We start from the raw sequence: 17165 nt of genomic DNA, 5'->3' as shown, positions 1-17165 counted from the left end.
TAATTGAGACATCAGGAGACTTTTTCCAAAGACTTAGTTCTCGGGCATTCCATCAAAAGTACGTTTAAGCCAAAATGCTTAGTTTTTTTTATGAAGGCTTCCAATGATTTAAAAAAAATCGACAGATGTTTACAGATGGCTCTTGTAGTATAATGGTTTCATTTCAACTTTTCCCAGACAAAACTAGCCTACGATATCAAAATGGTCGATAAAACTACATAAGCGTTTGGTCCTCTGATAATGGAACCCCTTTACAGTGACACAAACAAAACAGAAAAAGGAAAAAAAAACAATTACAAAATTACATTAGCAAAAATCGCGCATACAACTTCATCGAGATTTTGGCAAGTCAATGTATAAAATATAATAAAACTCATGAGAAGACGGTTCCAAAGCCAGGAAAACGAAGTGAAATTTTCCGGGATAGATAGATATATAAGCCCTGAGGCTACACAAACGATAGCACCATTGACAAAACAAGGAAATCGCCAACAACATATTACCAAAGCAAAAACCAGGGATTTGCCTATTCTTTCTTTGAGAGTCTGAGGAATTAGACAGAGCATAATCAGCGACCATTTTTTCGAGAACTGAATCTTATTTCATCGAGTGTGGTCAGGGTACTTTTTGCATACAAAAACTTCGAGAAAAACGGTTTATTTGGGGGCATTTGCTTTTCAAACCCTAAAGTTTTCCTAACTAAGTGGGAGACTGTCACCTCAACCACACGCTCTCATTTAAGTTCAACAAATTGTCACAGCATTTCGATATTCCAAAACGAAAGCTTCTTCTTAAAAATTATCGTTTCCGCGATAAGAGGGGATCTTTCATCCCCAAAGAATCCATATTGGATGCCTGGTCTATAGTCCAGCACATGAAGAGAGGTCAGACGTTACATCCCCGACTATTTCAATTAAAAGTACTTATCATAGAAATTTTGAAAAATGGGCGAAAAATATACTTTTGAGCTTTAGGTACCCCCCCCCCCCACACACACACACATAAAAGAATCTTAACACTTGACTAGGCTATAAAAATTGGCTATAAAAATCCATAGCCGTTAGTTTACTGAACAAACGATACGTAATAATTGCTCTTTTTTGCCTCGACTGTATATATTTTTCGGGACGAATGCAATACGGTGCGGCAGTAGAACCTCCCAGCCTGAGATGCTGCATAAGTAGCGTGTAGATACTTCTAAATCGATTTGTTATGTAGCAAAGTTTGCTTAGTAGCATGTTGGCTTGATTCGAGCACGACGATTTAGCAGGATGAAACAATTTCCCGCAATTTGCTGTTGCTTAATTTCTAGTTAATTAAAATGGACATTATAAGTTTAAATTTCCATTAGAATGAATCTCCTGGTGTTTATGAGCCATCTACGACTACTGGTTGGATGCAAGTACCCAGAGAAAAAAAAAACAATAGCACATAAATGCCATCTGCGACCATCCTTCACGAAAAAAATTTAGTGCATTAATCAAAATCTCTTACCCTCATTTGAAGGCTTTCAATTTACCCCTTTTTAAGCGATTTTCTGAAGCTTTTCGGAAAAATTTTCTGGGACTTTTCGCAAATATTTTACAAATGTAAAATATGCATAACTTTTTTAATTATAGAAACAGCGAAGGTCTCGAACCCTAAAACAGCATCCGATTAATTTTCTGCGTAATCTTTGTTTTGTAAGAAAATAAAAACGTAGAACAAATAAACGAGGAAAGATTTAGCCAAAAAATTGAGCAAACATTCCAGCCGAAACCTTAATAAATGTAATAGAGTAGGATACAAGTAAATAAAAGACGAGCTTAAATAAAGATGCGTGCTGCAAACAGGACACTGATAAATAAAACTACATATTAAATGAATGATTAGGCTGAATACATGTTATCTAATACATTCACATAGTATAATGACTCGTCAGGTTTCAAACTTTCTGGATTTTCATTAATTTGTGAAGAGAGTAAGATAAGTTGCTTTTTGACGTAAGGGAACGAAAATACGAGGAATCAGAAACAGTAGAGATCAGGAACCTTTCCCCTGTTTTCTCCATCGGAGTTTTGCCAACAATTCCACCAATATAGGAAGTACTATCAGTGCAAAATAAATTTAATCATGATTTCAAAATTTATCTAGACGCATTTACCAAATATGGTATTAGTTTGAAAAGAAGTTCTCTCCAAAGAAGCAATGAAAATATACTTTGCAGATAGTTCAATTGTCACCTAAATAACATAAAAAACAATGCTAAAACTTAAATATACTTCATTAATAGAGTATTCACTAGACAGCAGTTTTATGTGATTTGGGCACTAAGGTACAAAAACTTCAGCAAACAGCTCTAGAAAAAAGGTCATAGGATAAAGATGGCAGAGTTTCAGGGAGTGCCAGTCTCCATGATGTGTAAGCAAATAATATACAGGACCGACAAAATTTCATTTTGTGGTCAAACAAGACGTCAGAAACAAAAAACTTCGTTTTGTTAGAGCCTCATATCACAAGACATCATTCCGTCTTTCGGACCTGTTCAGCTTAACAGAATTGAGCTCAGTGCATTACGGTCATAACAAGTTTGTTTAGATCTTTGCAAAGAAACCGATGGACCTAGTTTACAATATACATACATACATACATACATATATTTATTTCCCATCAGAAGAAACAGATGGAAAACAAAAACAGATATAAGAAACGCTTATAAACAAAAACAAAACAAACTCACTACAAAAGAATACACAACACACAAGAAAATAAAGAACAAATGGGTATCTAACTACAAAAAACAAAAACCTATTGCCTCAAAATAATTGCCCAAGGATGAGTAACAATATTAGAGTTATATCTGGCGATCTGGGCTAATATTGCTTCATTAGGGTCGATAATCCCATACCGACTTGTCACAATACGGTTACTTGTCCATGATGGAAGCCGTAAGAGGTACTTTGCATATTTATAATATGTAGACCACAATTCTTTCTTATCTTCCTTATGGAAAATCCTCCAAAAGGGACTTAGATACAGATAATGGGGTAGTGCCATTGCACTATATAGATGGGCCAAAATCCACCGATCAAACTGACGCTTATAAACTACAACACGGCTATACGCTAAAGAGATCCGCTTCTGCAGATGACTCTGCAAAAGATGACGTGTTTCAAGCACAGACCGACCAATAGGGATCCCCAAATAAACTATGTGTTTGGCAAGCCGAACACTAGCATTACCCAGCCTAACATCAACAGCAGACCCTTGCTTAGCATTAAACAACAACACATCTGATTTCTTTTCGTTAAACTGAAGGCCAATTTTTCCATATTCTACTTGAAGCTGGATAAAATTCTCCTCTAGACCGCGAAGGAGGCGGCTCAAGTTAAGTACATCGTCTGCATAGATTATTAACGATAGATCAATTCCTCTCAGAATGTATGTCAGATTTGACTTAGATTGTGGTTTAACGATGCTGTTATTAAATGTGGTAGGTGATGTCAATGCACCCTGCCTTACACCTTTTTCAACAGGGAGTACCGGGTTATTTGTCAGGTTTGGTGTTATTGGTAGCTTAAGCCTAGCTTTTAAATTTTTATACATATATAAAGGGTTTAACATACTTGGATCAACGCCTACAAGGCCCATATCTAAAATAATCTGCTCATGAATTAGTGAATCAAAGGCCCTTCTGACATCATGTGCAGCGAGAGCTATGCTCTCACCGCTTTTCTCAGCATCTATCAAAGCCGATTCAAGAGCGGAGAGAGCGTGGCCACAACCAAGACTAGGCTGGAAACCGAATTGATGGTCTGGGACTGTGCATTTTGACCGCAGTTCATCGACAATAAGTGCCTCAAATAACTTACAAAAAACTGTAGCCACAGTTATAGGTCGGAAAGACGAGCACTGGCTAAGTGGCTTTCCCTTTTTAGGCACAGGTGTTAATATTCCTATTGAAAAAGAATCAGGCACTATACCCAGGTTAAAAATTATTTGAAAAAGCAGGGCAAGGTGCTCAAGGAACAACTCGCTGCAAAACAGCAGGTGCTGAATTGATATACCATCACAACCGCGCGATTTCTTTTTTTTAGTTTTCTAATAGCAGAACGGATAGAACACCTCGTAATTATAACACCTGGACTGTTTTCTTCTCGCTTACGTGAGAAGAAATCATCCAGTTTCACACCGAAGCTTATTTGTAGCTTGGTATCAGGAGCCGAAAATTCATTTGTATAATGCTGAACCCAATTATATCGAGATATTGAGGTCATTGTTACATGAGATCTTTCTTTAAACAATGAAGACCAAAGTTTATTTGGGTGGGTAAGGATAGCCTGAGATGAAGAACGAATAATTGCACTACGGTGTAGTGGAAGTTCTTTCGCGAATTTACGTTTACTATGAATTCGAAGCTTATTCACCCATCCGTCTCAAGGACACCCAGCCTCACGCCAAACCGAAAGCCAGAATTTTGCCGAACTACACGCGTTTTGAAGATTAACATTTGCAGACCAGCCTGGTACTTCGGTACCAGGCCACACCCGTCTAAATGGTACAGCTGACTGTTCAGCGAGACGTAATGCGTGCACAAGCTCACCAAAATAAATATTCAACCGAATTCGTGATTCCGCCGGATAGTTCTTAGAACTAACCATCAGCAGATCAAAAGGAACGCGGATTTTTGAAGCAAGTTCATCACAAGTCGACTGAAATGAACTCATAGACGCACGTTTCCAATCACAAACAAAATAAGGACGCTTCTGGAGCCTTCCAGGAGGAGGCGGAACACTACTATTTAAATCAATATTGAAAAACAATGGGAAATGGTCTGATGTAAAATTTGAATCAGAAACAAGAACCTCACTCGGTGTAAGCGATCGAGTGTGCATAACATGATCTATGTTTGACACACTTCCCGAATTATGAATATATGAAAAATTCTTATTCTTAGACGCGAGTATAAATTCATCACCTAGCATACCGAGTAACATATTAGCACGAATAGAACTTGGACTGTTGTTGCCGCACGGGTTTTCAAGATCACAGTTAAAGTCACCTGTTATCAGACACGAAAGTCCATGCTTTTTTATTTTATCAATACATTTGGATAGCCTTACAATACTTATGGCAAACTGTCTATCTGATCGATCATCACGATAGTCCGTAGGGAGGTAAACATTCACTATAACCATATCTTGGATTTTGATAGCGAGAAAGTCTAATGCCGAGTCAAACATAGAAGTGGAAAGAGAGGATCTAACATAAGTCGCAAGACCGCCAGATGGCCGGCCATGAGTGCGAGAGCGTTTGGCTGCAATTGTAAAAACTTGATGGTTTGGTGCAGGTTCAATAAGGGAAGGCTGAGAGAGGTTGCAAAATTTTCCTGTAAACACACAATATCATATCTTGAAAGAAGGTCCTCGATAAAAATAGACCGGTTAAGGATATTTCCATTTAAATTCCACGTTGCAACTGCATACTTAGCACAAGCGGGTTCTAGATTCATTTTGGTAGGGAATTCATATTTATTATCGCTTTATTAGCCGGACATCTTATGTTATAGCATGTATGGCCTTTCTTTTTGCATATAATGCAGTACATATCTTTAGTACACAAGCTGTCCTTCGTGGATGTGTGATCAGAAGCACCACAACGACCAAATATAGGCGTCAATACGCAATTAGTCGCTAAGTGACCAACTCTATGGCACGAATAACATCTTTTTGGGAGAAATTTGAATTCTTCAGCAGGCAGCTTCTCATAACCGATTCGGACTGAGACTGCAAGAAAGTCTTCGAGATCCTTACTGGTCCCGAAATACAGCTTGAACACTTTGGAGCGCTCAAAGCTACCGATTTCTATTGCTTTTAATGCACATGGAACAAGGGATTCTATATCAGTCTGGGGTCATACTAGGTGGAACCTTTTTCAAAACAGCAATAAACATTTTCCCTTTGAGCATGGCAGAGACCTCAGGCTTACTAACTTTCATTTTCTCAACGATCTTTTCAGCAGAAGATTTGGACTTGACGAATAATTTCCAGTCCTGTCTCACCTTTTTTAGCTCACTTATTTCGGCTGAGTTGGGGCAGATGGAATCCAAAAACTGCTTACGAGCAATGGGATTATCAAGAGACTTTGGCATTTTAAGAACAACGGCATAGGATGTCTGGGGATTGACTGTTACAGGATTGGCGGGGCCTGGGACACTATTCGCTGAAGGACAGCATAGGCTCTGTACTTTAGCCGCAGACACAAAGTTCTTAAATTCTAGACATAAATCATATACCTTGCGGGTTAACGTAGCGCTTGCCTCGCCAGGAACTGTGGGGACTTCGTCCGGTTCGTATATAACAAACTTCGGCAGTTCCACTGAATTCTTATCACAGTAGTCTAAAACTTTCAAAATGTCTGCAAATGTATCAGCAACTTTCAGCCTTTCACTTGGACGAGTAGCATAATTCGCCACAGACCAAATTGTTTTCTTCGCTTCGCTCACCAAATCGTCGGCGAAAAAATCGCAACCAGTTTTGATAATATCGGCATTTGCATTACCTTTTGATTTCGCCCGCATGGCAAAATTTAGTATAGCGTTATGTACTAGTCTATTCGGCTGCATCCCATGAAATGAATCCAGTTCACACGCAGTTCCCGACTCAAAGCCAGCTAATCCATTAATTAGCAAAACAAAAAAATCCAATCTTTTTTGCACAATTTCTCAGCAAACACAGGTAGATCGGTATTTGTACGAGTGACGTAGATAATGTGATTCAATCTTTACACTTTCATAATAGTTTATCCTTGTAACTCGAAAAAATAATCCGTCTAATTTGGCTTATGTTCACGCTTCAAAAGCAAGGTAATATCAAGAAAAATGTTATTTTTTGTTCGTCCGCACTGAATGAAAGCTAGCTGAACACATCTCCTCCTCAGAAGGAAGCACAAATAAATTCTTTAAAAAAAAAAAAATTTCCTAGATACTTACTTTTATCATTCCTAAAAGCATTTGTATTTAATTTACCCCCCCCCCCTACTAATTTACAAATATTTAGCCTATACCCATTCCGGTACTCCTCACACCTCTATATATTTCAAGAACGGTGGTTCATGTTCCACAGCATTGGATATAAGGATTAAAGCGTGCTGATTACAAATTTGATACAAACACTGCAACACAGACAATCAAAAAGAGTTAATTGTGTTATCACAAAAACATTATATCTTGTTGGAACAGAATCATGCAGGTTTTTCAATCTTTATGAATGATATAGGATCTTAAGTACGGTCTTTGGACCCGTGTCCTCTCCTCTAATATTTCCAGTTCCTAGCTTACTTATAAAATATAGACATGTTGTGTGAATTCCGAAACATGATTACTCAGGAATTATTTAGGGTATGGTCCTTATTGATTAAATGTAAATCATTAAAATATTTAAGATCACAATGCAAAATCAGAACATATCAAGTATATAATTCACAAATGATGGATAAAAATCACCAAAACAGACTTACAAGAATTTATGAGCTAGTTGAGTATAGATCCGAGGCTAATGTTGAAATATAAACGTTCAAAATCAAAATAAGGCAAGAAATATTTCGCAAATAGGGTTCATATATAATTTGACCAGCATGTATTCCCATAAAATGGGGTTATTTTTCTATTTTTTCAAATACCTTAAAGGTAAAAGTGTTTCTACACTTTATGAAACAAAAATTTGCAGATCTACCTAATTCACAAGTATTGCTCATGGAACATAAATTGACTTTTAAGACTGGGTACCCCTGTTTCATCACTTTAAGCAGGAGATTCTATTTAGTCAAGAGCTTTATGAACTGATGACAGATGCGCTATGTCGGATTAGGAAAAACACAAGGAGAAACCAAGAAAACGTCAAATTTGTATTAATTTTCAATACAGAAAAGGGAAGGCCAGTTGTTCTGGCCTGTCTTGCAGCTGTGGCAAAATCTTGATTAGTCTCCCACCCCTGTCTCCTACAAAATTTTCAGGCCAGATTTAACAAAATTTTCATTTATTACAAAATGATTTTCAATATATTAATTAGTCAACAATTTGTTTTTAATTTAGCATTTAAATTATTTAATTCGTTTGATTTAATTATTTCTAATCATTACTCGTTATTATTTTTAAATTAATTAATATTTTTTAGTTTATTAACTATAGCCTCTATTTTACTGTAATAAAAATAACATTTCAAAAACTACAAATGATTATAATGGCTAGATTATTTATTTGAAATTTTGGGCCACTAACATTTCTGGGCCTGAGGCAAGTACCCCCTCTCCTTTCCCCCTAAAAACGCCTTTGAGTGTCATTTGCACTTTACTGAAGACAAAATATTTTTTTATGAAGTTTAATTTTTTCAATATAAACTTAAGAAATTACAAACTAAATGAAGTTTCAGGATTTATTTTATTGGATAGCAGCATATTTGCAATAATAATTTCGTTTTAATAGTCCATTCCAATATGCAAACGGTTTCTTCCTCTAAATACATTTTTTTCGAATGCTTAGAAAGAAACTTGACTAAATAACATTTACTAATTAACCTATTTATTTAGTCAGTCTTTAATAGCAAATATAACATTACCATTTCGTTGAGTTTGAGGGTCACTAAGACCAAACTTATTTTTTGCAACTAAATCGAAAACTACATGCATTTAGAACAGTGTGCTTTTATTTTTCAAAACATCAACGACAAATCAAAACAAATAATTATAATAATCACGATGATTGGAAAGAATAAATCAATATAAAATAAATATTTAATATATAATGATATTAATCCCTGGAAACCTCAACAATTCAAGATTGTATATAACTATATTTTGTATTTTTCAATATAAAAACAGTTTTTATTATTAATATAAAAAAAGTTTATAATATATTTTGTTTTCAGTAAAACACAAGTGAAGCAAGAAAGCTAAGGACTTTTATGATTAGGGGGAGGGAGGAGGAAAAACAGCCAATCTCATGTCTGTAGTAATCTTTGTTCCTTTTAAGTTTTAACTTCAATTTTCAAGTTAGTGTTTACCCGTTCTGGATTTATTTACTCATCTATATCAACATACCTTAGTTTTATGTTTGATTTGATTATTTATCTTAATTCCTGTTCCTTTTGAGTTCTACTTATTCTTTGATAGTACTTTCTGGTCGTTTAAAGTTTGAATGATTATAGGCCCTTATTTCTGCTCATCTCAAGTTATATAAGGCTTTTTTCATTTTCTTTGAGAAACTTCTTTTTCGGAGTGTTTTTTAATTAATTTCCGTTTATTTTTAATCACCAAAGTTTTATTATTGATTAATATAATAAATACTTCTCCAGTTTCTCAAGTTTTCGACTTAAGAATTGACATATCCGATTCTAATTCAAACTCTTAAGTTGCATAAGGTGATTTGAGCACTGCCTTTGATATATTCAATATAATTATTGTAGAAATTTTGTTCAGCATGAAATCAAAATTTGAAATTGTTCCTGGACTAATGTTTTGATCCAACAGTAATTTACAGATAATATACTCGAAAGAATTCTCCTGGGAGAACATTCAAAATATTACATATGAACCATAATGAAATAAGAAAACTTTTAACTTTTATTGAGTCACTCAGTGGCATCACTCATCTCTCTTTATTTCTGACTCTTTGTTCCTCTAACTTAAGTGTTTGCTAGGTATTCTGGGGAGAAAATATCAACCTGACAACTTAGATACACATAATGCCTTTCGATTTAGTTGAAAGCTCAAAATATCCTAGCTGTTTTGGAGATATCTCACATACGCCCTTTTATTAACTTGGAAGTTTTTGGAGTGTTTTTTTATTTCTTTCAACATTCCCTGAAAGTTTCATCTAGATACAATTAACCTATCCTGAGATATTTCAGCTACGCCGTTGACAACCGGGATGCAAAGTGTCTTTAAGTTCGACACCCCCTTCAACATTATCTGAATGTTCCAACTTAATCCCTTCCCTAGCTGTCATTGAAACACTGAAGATCGGTTGTTTCGACAACACGGGTTCATATACTGTTTTGGTCTTGTTAAAAATTCCCCGTAGAATTACCTGAAAGTTTCAATTTAATGCTCCTGGCCATTCTCAAGATCAATATGGATACGCCCAGATACACCATTTAGACAGCTTGGATGCAACTAGTGGTTTTCGCTTTAGTACAACATCCCCCTCCCCATCCCCGAAATTTTCAACTTAATGACCTTAGCCATTCGTAAGATATTGCAGATAAACCCTTTTGGCAACCTGGAAGCATTATGCCATTTTGACAAGCAAGATGCACTTCAACTCTTTTGATTTAGCTGAATAGTTCTAGTTGTAGTAGTAGAGGTAACAGTAATATTTGCAGTCACAGTCACAGTAATACGTCACAAGTACTAGCAGTAGCTGTCACAGTCACAAGTACTAGCAGTTGCTGTCACAACTTATCACATTTACAGTCACAAGTAGTCACAGTCACTACCAGTCGCTGTTGCAACTAGTAACTGTCAAAAGAAGCCAAAGTAGCAGTCGTAAGTAATCGCATTCGTCGTCACAGACACATATAGTCACAGTCGTAAGTAGTCACTGGCCCAAGTATTGCAATCATAGGTAGTCGCAGTCACAAGTAGTAACAGTCGCAAGTCGCAAATAGTAGCAGTAATGGTCGCAAGTTGTCGCAGTCACAGTCACAAGTAGCACAGAATCAAAGTTGGAACCACAAATAGCTTATTCGTAGTCGCAGTCACAAGTAGTCAAAGTCGCAAGTAGTCGGAGTCACAGATACATGTAGTTTCAGTTGCAATCACAAGCAGTCGAAATCGCAAGTAGCTGCAGTCACAGTGACAAGTAGTCGCAGTCCCGGTTGCATGTAGTAGCAGTTGAAGTTGCAAGTAATCACAGTTGCAAGTAGTCATAGTTGTAGTTGCAGTCACAAGTAGTCACAGTTGAAGTCCTAGTAGCAGTGGGCCCAAAAATTTTCATCTTAATGCCCTTAGCCTTTTCAGACACACCCAGGATCAAAGATACTCCCGTTTCCCAATGATTACTACTGTAACTAAACAACGAGCGAGTTGTAACAACCCTTCCTGGCTGTGGGGCATGGCGTCCCCGGGGGCATAATTATTAGACTTTTGGATATTTTGAACAAAGTGGCTATTTAAGTTTTGACTAGTGTTGAGGGAAGGGGCGTCTAAAAAGAAAAAGGGATGTAGGTACCTTCCAACATCCCCCTAAACATGCCCTGGAAGTTTCAACTCAATAACCTCGGCCGTTCCGAGATATTGCTGATACGACCTTTTTACAACCAACAACTACATAGCCAGTTTTGGCTTTGTTTAACATTCCTCAAAGATTTTCTGAAAGTAGTTTTAAGAAGAAGTGGTTGTAGTAATAAGTAGTTGAAATCACATGCAGTTGCAGTCGTAGTCACAGTTCTAGTCGCAAGAAGTCACAGTCGCATACGCAAGTAGTTTTAGTCAAAGTCACAAGTAGTCACAGTAATAAGAAGTCACAGTTGCGAGCAATCGTAGTCACCGTCACAAGTAGTCATAGTTGCCATCGCAGTAGTGGAAGCGGTAGTGGTCCTGAAAGTTTCAAGTTAATACCCTTGATCGTTCCTAAGAAACTGCGGACATGATTTTTCGATAACCTGTGTACACATAGCTTCTTCAAATTTTTTTCAGCAGTACCCTCAATACTCCCTAAAGTTTCACTTTAATACACTCAGTCTTTTCAGGCAAGTCCAGGATCAAACAATCCCCTTTCCCAATGATAAATCCTGTATGTAAACAACGGGAATACTGCATAGTGTACAACTATTGCCCCGGGGCTGTGGGGGACGAGACATCCCCAGAGGTAGTTATTAGCCCTTTTGACTATGCTGAATAATATGTTTTTTTTCGAAATTTCGATAGGTATTGGCAATGGAACATCTAAAAAGTGCAGGGGAGTTGGCTACCCTCTGATCATTTTCTAACATCCCCCTCAACACCCCCTGAACATTTCAACTTGATACCCTCAACCGTTCCAGATATATTACTGTTACGCCCTTTTGACAACCAGCATGCTAATAGTGGGTTTTCATACTGTTCAAATATCTCCCTTGATATTTCTGATAGCAGTCGCAAATAGAAGTAGTTGCAGTCACATGTAGTTGCAGTCACAGTCATGAGTAGTCGCAGACGAAGTCGTAAGTAGTCACAGTTGCAAATAGTCGCTGTCACAAGTCTTCACAAGTCTTCACAAACTACCACAAATCACTATAAATAAATAAATGAAACCCTCTATGCCCTAAGCTTTAGCCAATAAATGTTTCTAGCATATTTTAGTCGATTTTACTTCAAACGATGATAAACAATATGTTGCTCTTTAAACATCATACCATGTAACGACTTGTGGGGAAAAAGCCACTCGATTCCATTTCTTTTACGGTTTCCTCCACAGTTATAAATTCAATCGTCCCAATATGATTCCTATTTTGGATATAAGCTGCAATAGCCCTATGAAGGATATTTTCAAAGCGGAGACATTTGCAGTACTTTCAAGCAACAATTCCTTCATGCTAATAACCTATAATTACCTCTTATTCATCTAACTGGTCGATCGTTGTTATATTTGTATTATAGGCCACTAGAAAAGCAAGAATTTAAACGTTCAAGTTGCATAAAATTCCGAAATAAAGCTGAGAGGCTAAAACACATTTTCATTCTATGTATAATCGAGTACTTCCTCAGAACACCATAAAGCTTAGATCGATCAACAGCATAAAATATACCATACAAATTTTTGATTAAAAACGTAAATAAACTCTGGAATTCTTCACATCTCCTTTCAATATCTAATTTCACTTCTTGGTTCGTTAGCGCCTCGAAAACTACCCACAATGAGATCATCATAAAAAATTGATTTGATGGAAAAAACGTGGCTAAAAGAAACCTTTTCCCACGTGAAAGTGAGAAAATCCGATTTTACAGTTTATCTTGAAGGGGAACTTACTGATTTTACACAAATTTGTCAAACAAAAAAGTCACGATAATTTAGTTAAATCCACATTTTAGATAAGCATTTTTCAAACATTCATCTTACAAAAGAATTCAAAACGGAAAATTAAATGTATCAATGCACCAAAATTTTGTAGTATTTATTATACATTTTTTCAGTGCAAGATGTCTAGCAGGAGGTGGGGCTTAAACCCAGCAGTATGTAAAAATTGTATGAAATATAGTACCTTACTTGATCTTGAGTAAACACAGTTGCAATGTGGCCTTGAAAAGTACTCTTTCGCTCAGTGAATGGTTCTGAAGAAACTATTTCAGGACATGGGGTTGTCCAAATTGGGATTGACTTTAGAATTTGTTTTCGAGCTTTCTCTTCCTCTGTTTCTTCTGCTTGTAACTTCTGGAGGGCATCTCCTTTATTTTGAAGAAATTCTCGGACCTTTTCAGCCCATTGGTAAATTACTGATTCCCCTATATTGCTTCTGAAAAATAATTATAACTTATACTTTGCTAAGACGCGTGGTTGTAAATTTTAGGCAAAATAAGAAATAGGTTTCAGAACAAAAGTCGGAATAAAAATATTCACTAGTTTTAATATTTACCTTTATATAAAGAACGTGGGACATTTAATCGCAATAAAATATCAGATAAAAACTACCTACATAAATAGGTACTGAGTTCCTTCTATTTTTATTTTGCTTCACAAGCACTTGTAGTTCTCTAAAGATTGAATTATGGAGAAAAAAGAAAAAGAGGATCATCAATTATTTTATTTTTGGCTCAGACTACCAAAATGTATGGGATTCCTTATGAAATTGCTTACAGCACAAGTTCAGGTAATTCAGATTCAGCTTAGTTAGGTAACCCAATCCAGAAATAGCCTACAACAGTAGCCATGTTTTCCAAAACAAACTAGCTACCTGCAAAGGTCCAAGTATCTTGTTATAGTGCTTTTATTAAATAGCATGGCATAAAGCATAGTACAGGCGAAATTGAGGGAAGGGAGGCAAGCAGGAGAAGGGGGTGGGTTTATCGTTTATTTCACCAATAATACATGTTTAATATCTAGTCTGTCAGGATGTTTTCCTTCTGTAACCTAGTTAAACTTTTAGTACACAGGACCAGCCCTTGACTACACATCTTCTTGATCTGGAGAATATAATCAAAATCGGTATATTATAATAAATTAAAACGATCAAATATCAACATAATCAAAAGTCAAAATCGAGTTTAAGCTTACTTATTATTTTACAGAGAAACAATATTTATTCTTTTTATAAAGTAGGAAAAACCTTTAATGAGTCACACCAGTCATCTTAAAGGAAAATGTGGATTTGGTAAGACAAAGGCATACACATCTTTTTTATGAACCTTAATAATTGTCTTATGATGGATCAGTTAAAGTAAATGGAAAAACTAGATCGATAATCAAAATCAGAAGAAAAATAGAAATATAATCAAGATAATCAAGAAACTATTTTTATTTTTGATAATAGAAACAGTTGCTACCTGTGATAGAGGAAACTTAATCCTTTTCCAGCGTCGTCAAAAACTAGCTACAATTTTAAAAGTAGGATCTGCTGATTACAAACTATTATTATTTTTCAAAACCACTTTTTGAGTATTGAAAAAGTTACTTTTTGATTTTTCTTCTTTTTTTTACTCTCAAAAACGTATCTGAAATTAAGAATTTAATGTAAAAATTAATAGAGCCCTTAAAAAAAAGAAAAAAGACTACATAATAGACTATAACAAAGAATACATATAATAGTGAAAATCAATAATACACCAAATTTTCGTTATCATAACCCCTGATGGGCTTACATTAAATTCAAAGCCGCTTTAAATGCTGCGAATAAACTACTATGGGATTTCAAACAGTTCGTGGTAACGAACTGTAGTAAGGAGCGACCCGGCTCAATAGTAATCGAAACTCTAAAAATAGAATTTCGATACCAATAGTTACATTAAAAAAAATCGAATTTTAATGCTGATTTTAAATATATAACTTTCATCAAGATTAATCTTACCTATCAAAAGTTACGAGCCTGAGAAAATTTGACTCATTTTAGAAAATAGGGGAAAACACCCCTTAAAAGTCATACAATCTTAACGAAAATCACACCATCAGATTCAGCGATCCGAGAACCTTATTGAAGAAGTTTCAAGCTCCTATCTACAAAAATGTGGAATTTCGCATTTTTTTTGCCAGAAGACAAATCACAGATGCGTGTTTATTTGTTTTTTTTGTTGTTGTTTTTTTCCCAGGGGTGGTCGTATCGACCCAGTGGTCCTAGAATGTCGCGAGAGGGCTCACTCTAACGGAAATTAAAAGTTTTAGTGCCCTTTTTAAGTGACCAAAAAAATTGGAGGGCACCTAGGCCCACTCCCACGTTCATTTTTTCCCCAAAGTCACCGGATCAAAATTCTGAGATAGCCATTTTATTCACCATAGTCGAAAAACCTAATAACTATGTCTTTTGGAACGACTTACTCCCCCGCAGTCCCCGTAGGAGGGGTTGCAAGTTACAAACTTTGACCTGTGTTTACATATAGTAATGGTTACTGGGAAGTGTACGGACGTTTTCAGGGGTATTTTTGGTTTGGGAGGGAGATTTGAGGTGGGGGGGGTTACTTGGGAGCATCTTTCCATAGAAAAACTTCTCATGGGGGAAGAGACTTTCAATGAAGGGGTGCAGGATTTTTTAGCATTATTTAAAAAAACAATGAAAAAATAAATATGAAAAGTTTTTTCTACTGAAAGTGAGGAGCAGCATTGAAACTTTGAAACGAGCAGAAATTATTGCGCATATGAGGGGTTTACCTCTTCGTAATACCCCGCTCTTTACGCTAAAGTATTTTTAGTAATTTAAACTATTTATTCTACGGCCTTTGTGATTCAAGGGTCATTCTTAAGGAATTGGGACGGAATTTAAGCTTTAGTGTAAAGAGCGAGGTATCGACGTGGGGTGAACTCCCTCATATACGCAATAAAAACATACGAATATAGAAGTTCGTTAAGTAAGTTAATTCGTAAATTTTTTACTAACAAAATGTTCGTTAAAAAATTAAAAGTTCTAGTTGCCTTTTTAAGTAATAAAAAAATTGGAGGGCAACTAGGCTCCCTCCCTCTCTCCTTTTTCTTCAAAATCTTCCGATTAAAACTATGAGAAAGCCATTTAGCCAAAAAACATTAATATGCAAATTTCGTTTTAATTATTTATGTGCGAAGAGCTAAGATCAAAACATGCATTAATTAAAAAACGTCCAGAAATTAAATTAAAAAAAAACAAGTTTTTTTAAATGAAAGTAAGGAGCAACATTAAAACTTAAAACGAAAAGAAATTACTCCGTACATGAAAGGGGCTTTTCCTCCTTTTTACTGTTTTAAAAAGTAGAGTTAAGAGAAAGAGTCAAACTTTAGCGTAAAGAGCGGGACGTTGAGGAGGAAAATCCCCTTTCATATACGGAGTAATTTCTGTTTGTTTTAAGTTTTAATGTCGCTCCGTACTTTCATTTAAAAAAAACTTTTTCATATTTTTTTTAATATAAGAATGGCTTCAATAGTGTAGCAAGGGTATTTGGAGGCTATAACAGTTCTTTGTTCTCCTTTTTTCTAATTATTTAATTTTCTTTTTTCTTACTCAGCAACCCTTTCAATTTCATTCGACAGCTCCTCTTTATCTTTTCTGGACATCCATGGACAATTGAGCAAATAATAAGGAGGACCAACTGATGGATACTCAGGAGGTAGTGTCACTATAAGATTGGCTATCAAGTCACCGTCTGCAATTCTAATGTTGTAGGTCTGAAAATTCTCGTCTTCACATTGACAATTTTCTTGATAAATAGCGCTGATGGCATCAATTTCTTCTTTCTGAAAACAGATTAAGCATATGTACAGATATATCTTAGCACGCATGAATCAGACGTAAAAGTGTAATAGCCAATCAGTTACGATACACTAAAAAACTTTTAAAAATGAAGCATGTATAGTTGAAACGAATGAAATATAGTTTGGAAATAAGAAATCAGGCAGTCTTCTATTTGTATCAACTCTATAAAAGTTACAACATTGCCTTACATGAGGTACACAGATTTTAGGGAAATCGCAAGTTTGAAGCTTCTTTAAAAGTGGGTGAATTTTTGGATTATTGGACAACTCTCAATAATTATCT

General features: G+C 35.8%; 1 protein-coding gene across 1 annotated transcript in view; it reads right to left on the bottom strand.

The window, feature by feature from the left end:
* LOC136033796 (protein IMPACT-like) overlaps positions 1 to 17165 on the bottom strand; it is a 29313-nt gene that overhangs the window by 3874 nt on the left and 8274 nt on the right. Inside the window, exons 3-4 of the mRNA XM_065714710.1 lie at positions 16632 to 16864; positions 13218 to 13469 (exon numbers count right to left, since the gene is read on the bottom strand). Coding sequence (XP_065570782.1) covers positions 13218 to 13469; positions 16632 to 16864 — 485 coding nt within the window. The remainder of the gene's footprint in view (positions 1 to 13217; positions 13470 to 16631; positions 16865 to 17165) is intronic.

Source organism: Artemia franciscana, chromosome 12 (genome assembly GCF_032884065.1).
Source record: "Artemia franciscana chromosome 12, ASM3288406v1, whole genome shotgun sequence".
Classification (NCBI taxonomy): domain Eukaryota; kingdom Metazoa; phylum Arthropoda; class Branchiopoda; order Anostraca; family Artemiidae; genus Artemia; species Artemia franciscana.
The sequence above is the reverse complement of the archived record's forward strand: the minus strand, read 5'-3'. Positions and strand labels throughout refer to the sequence as shown.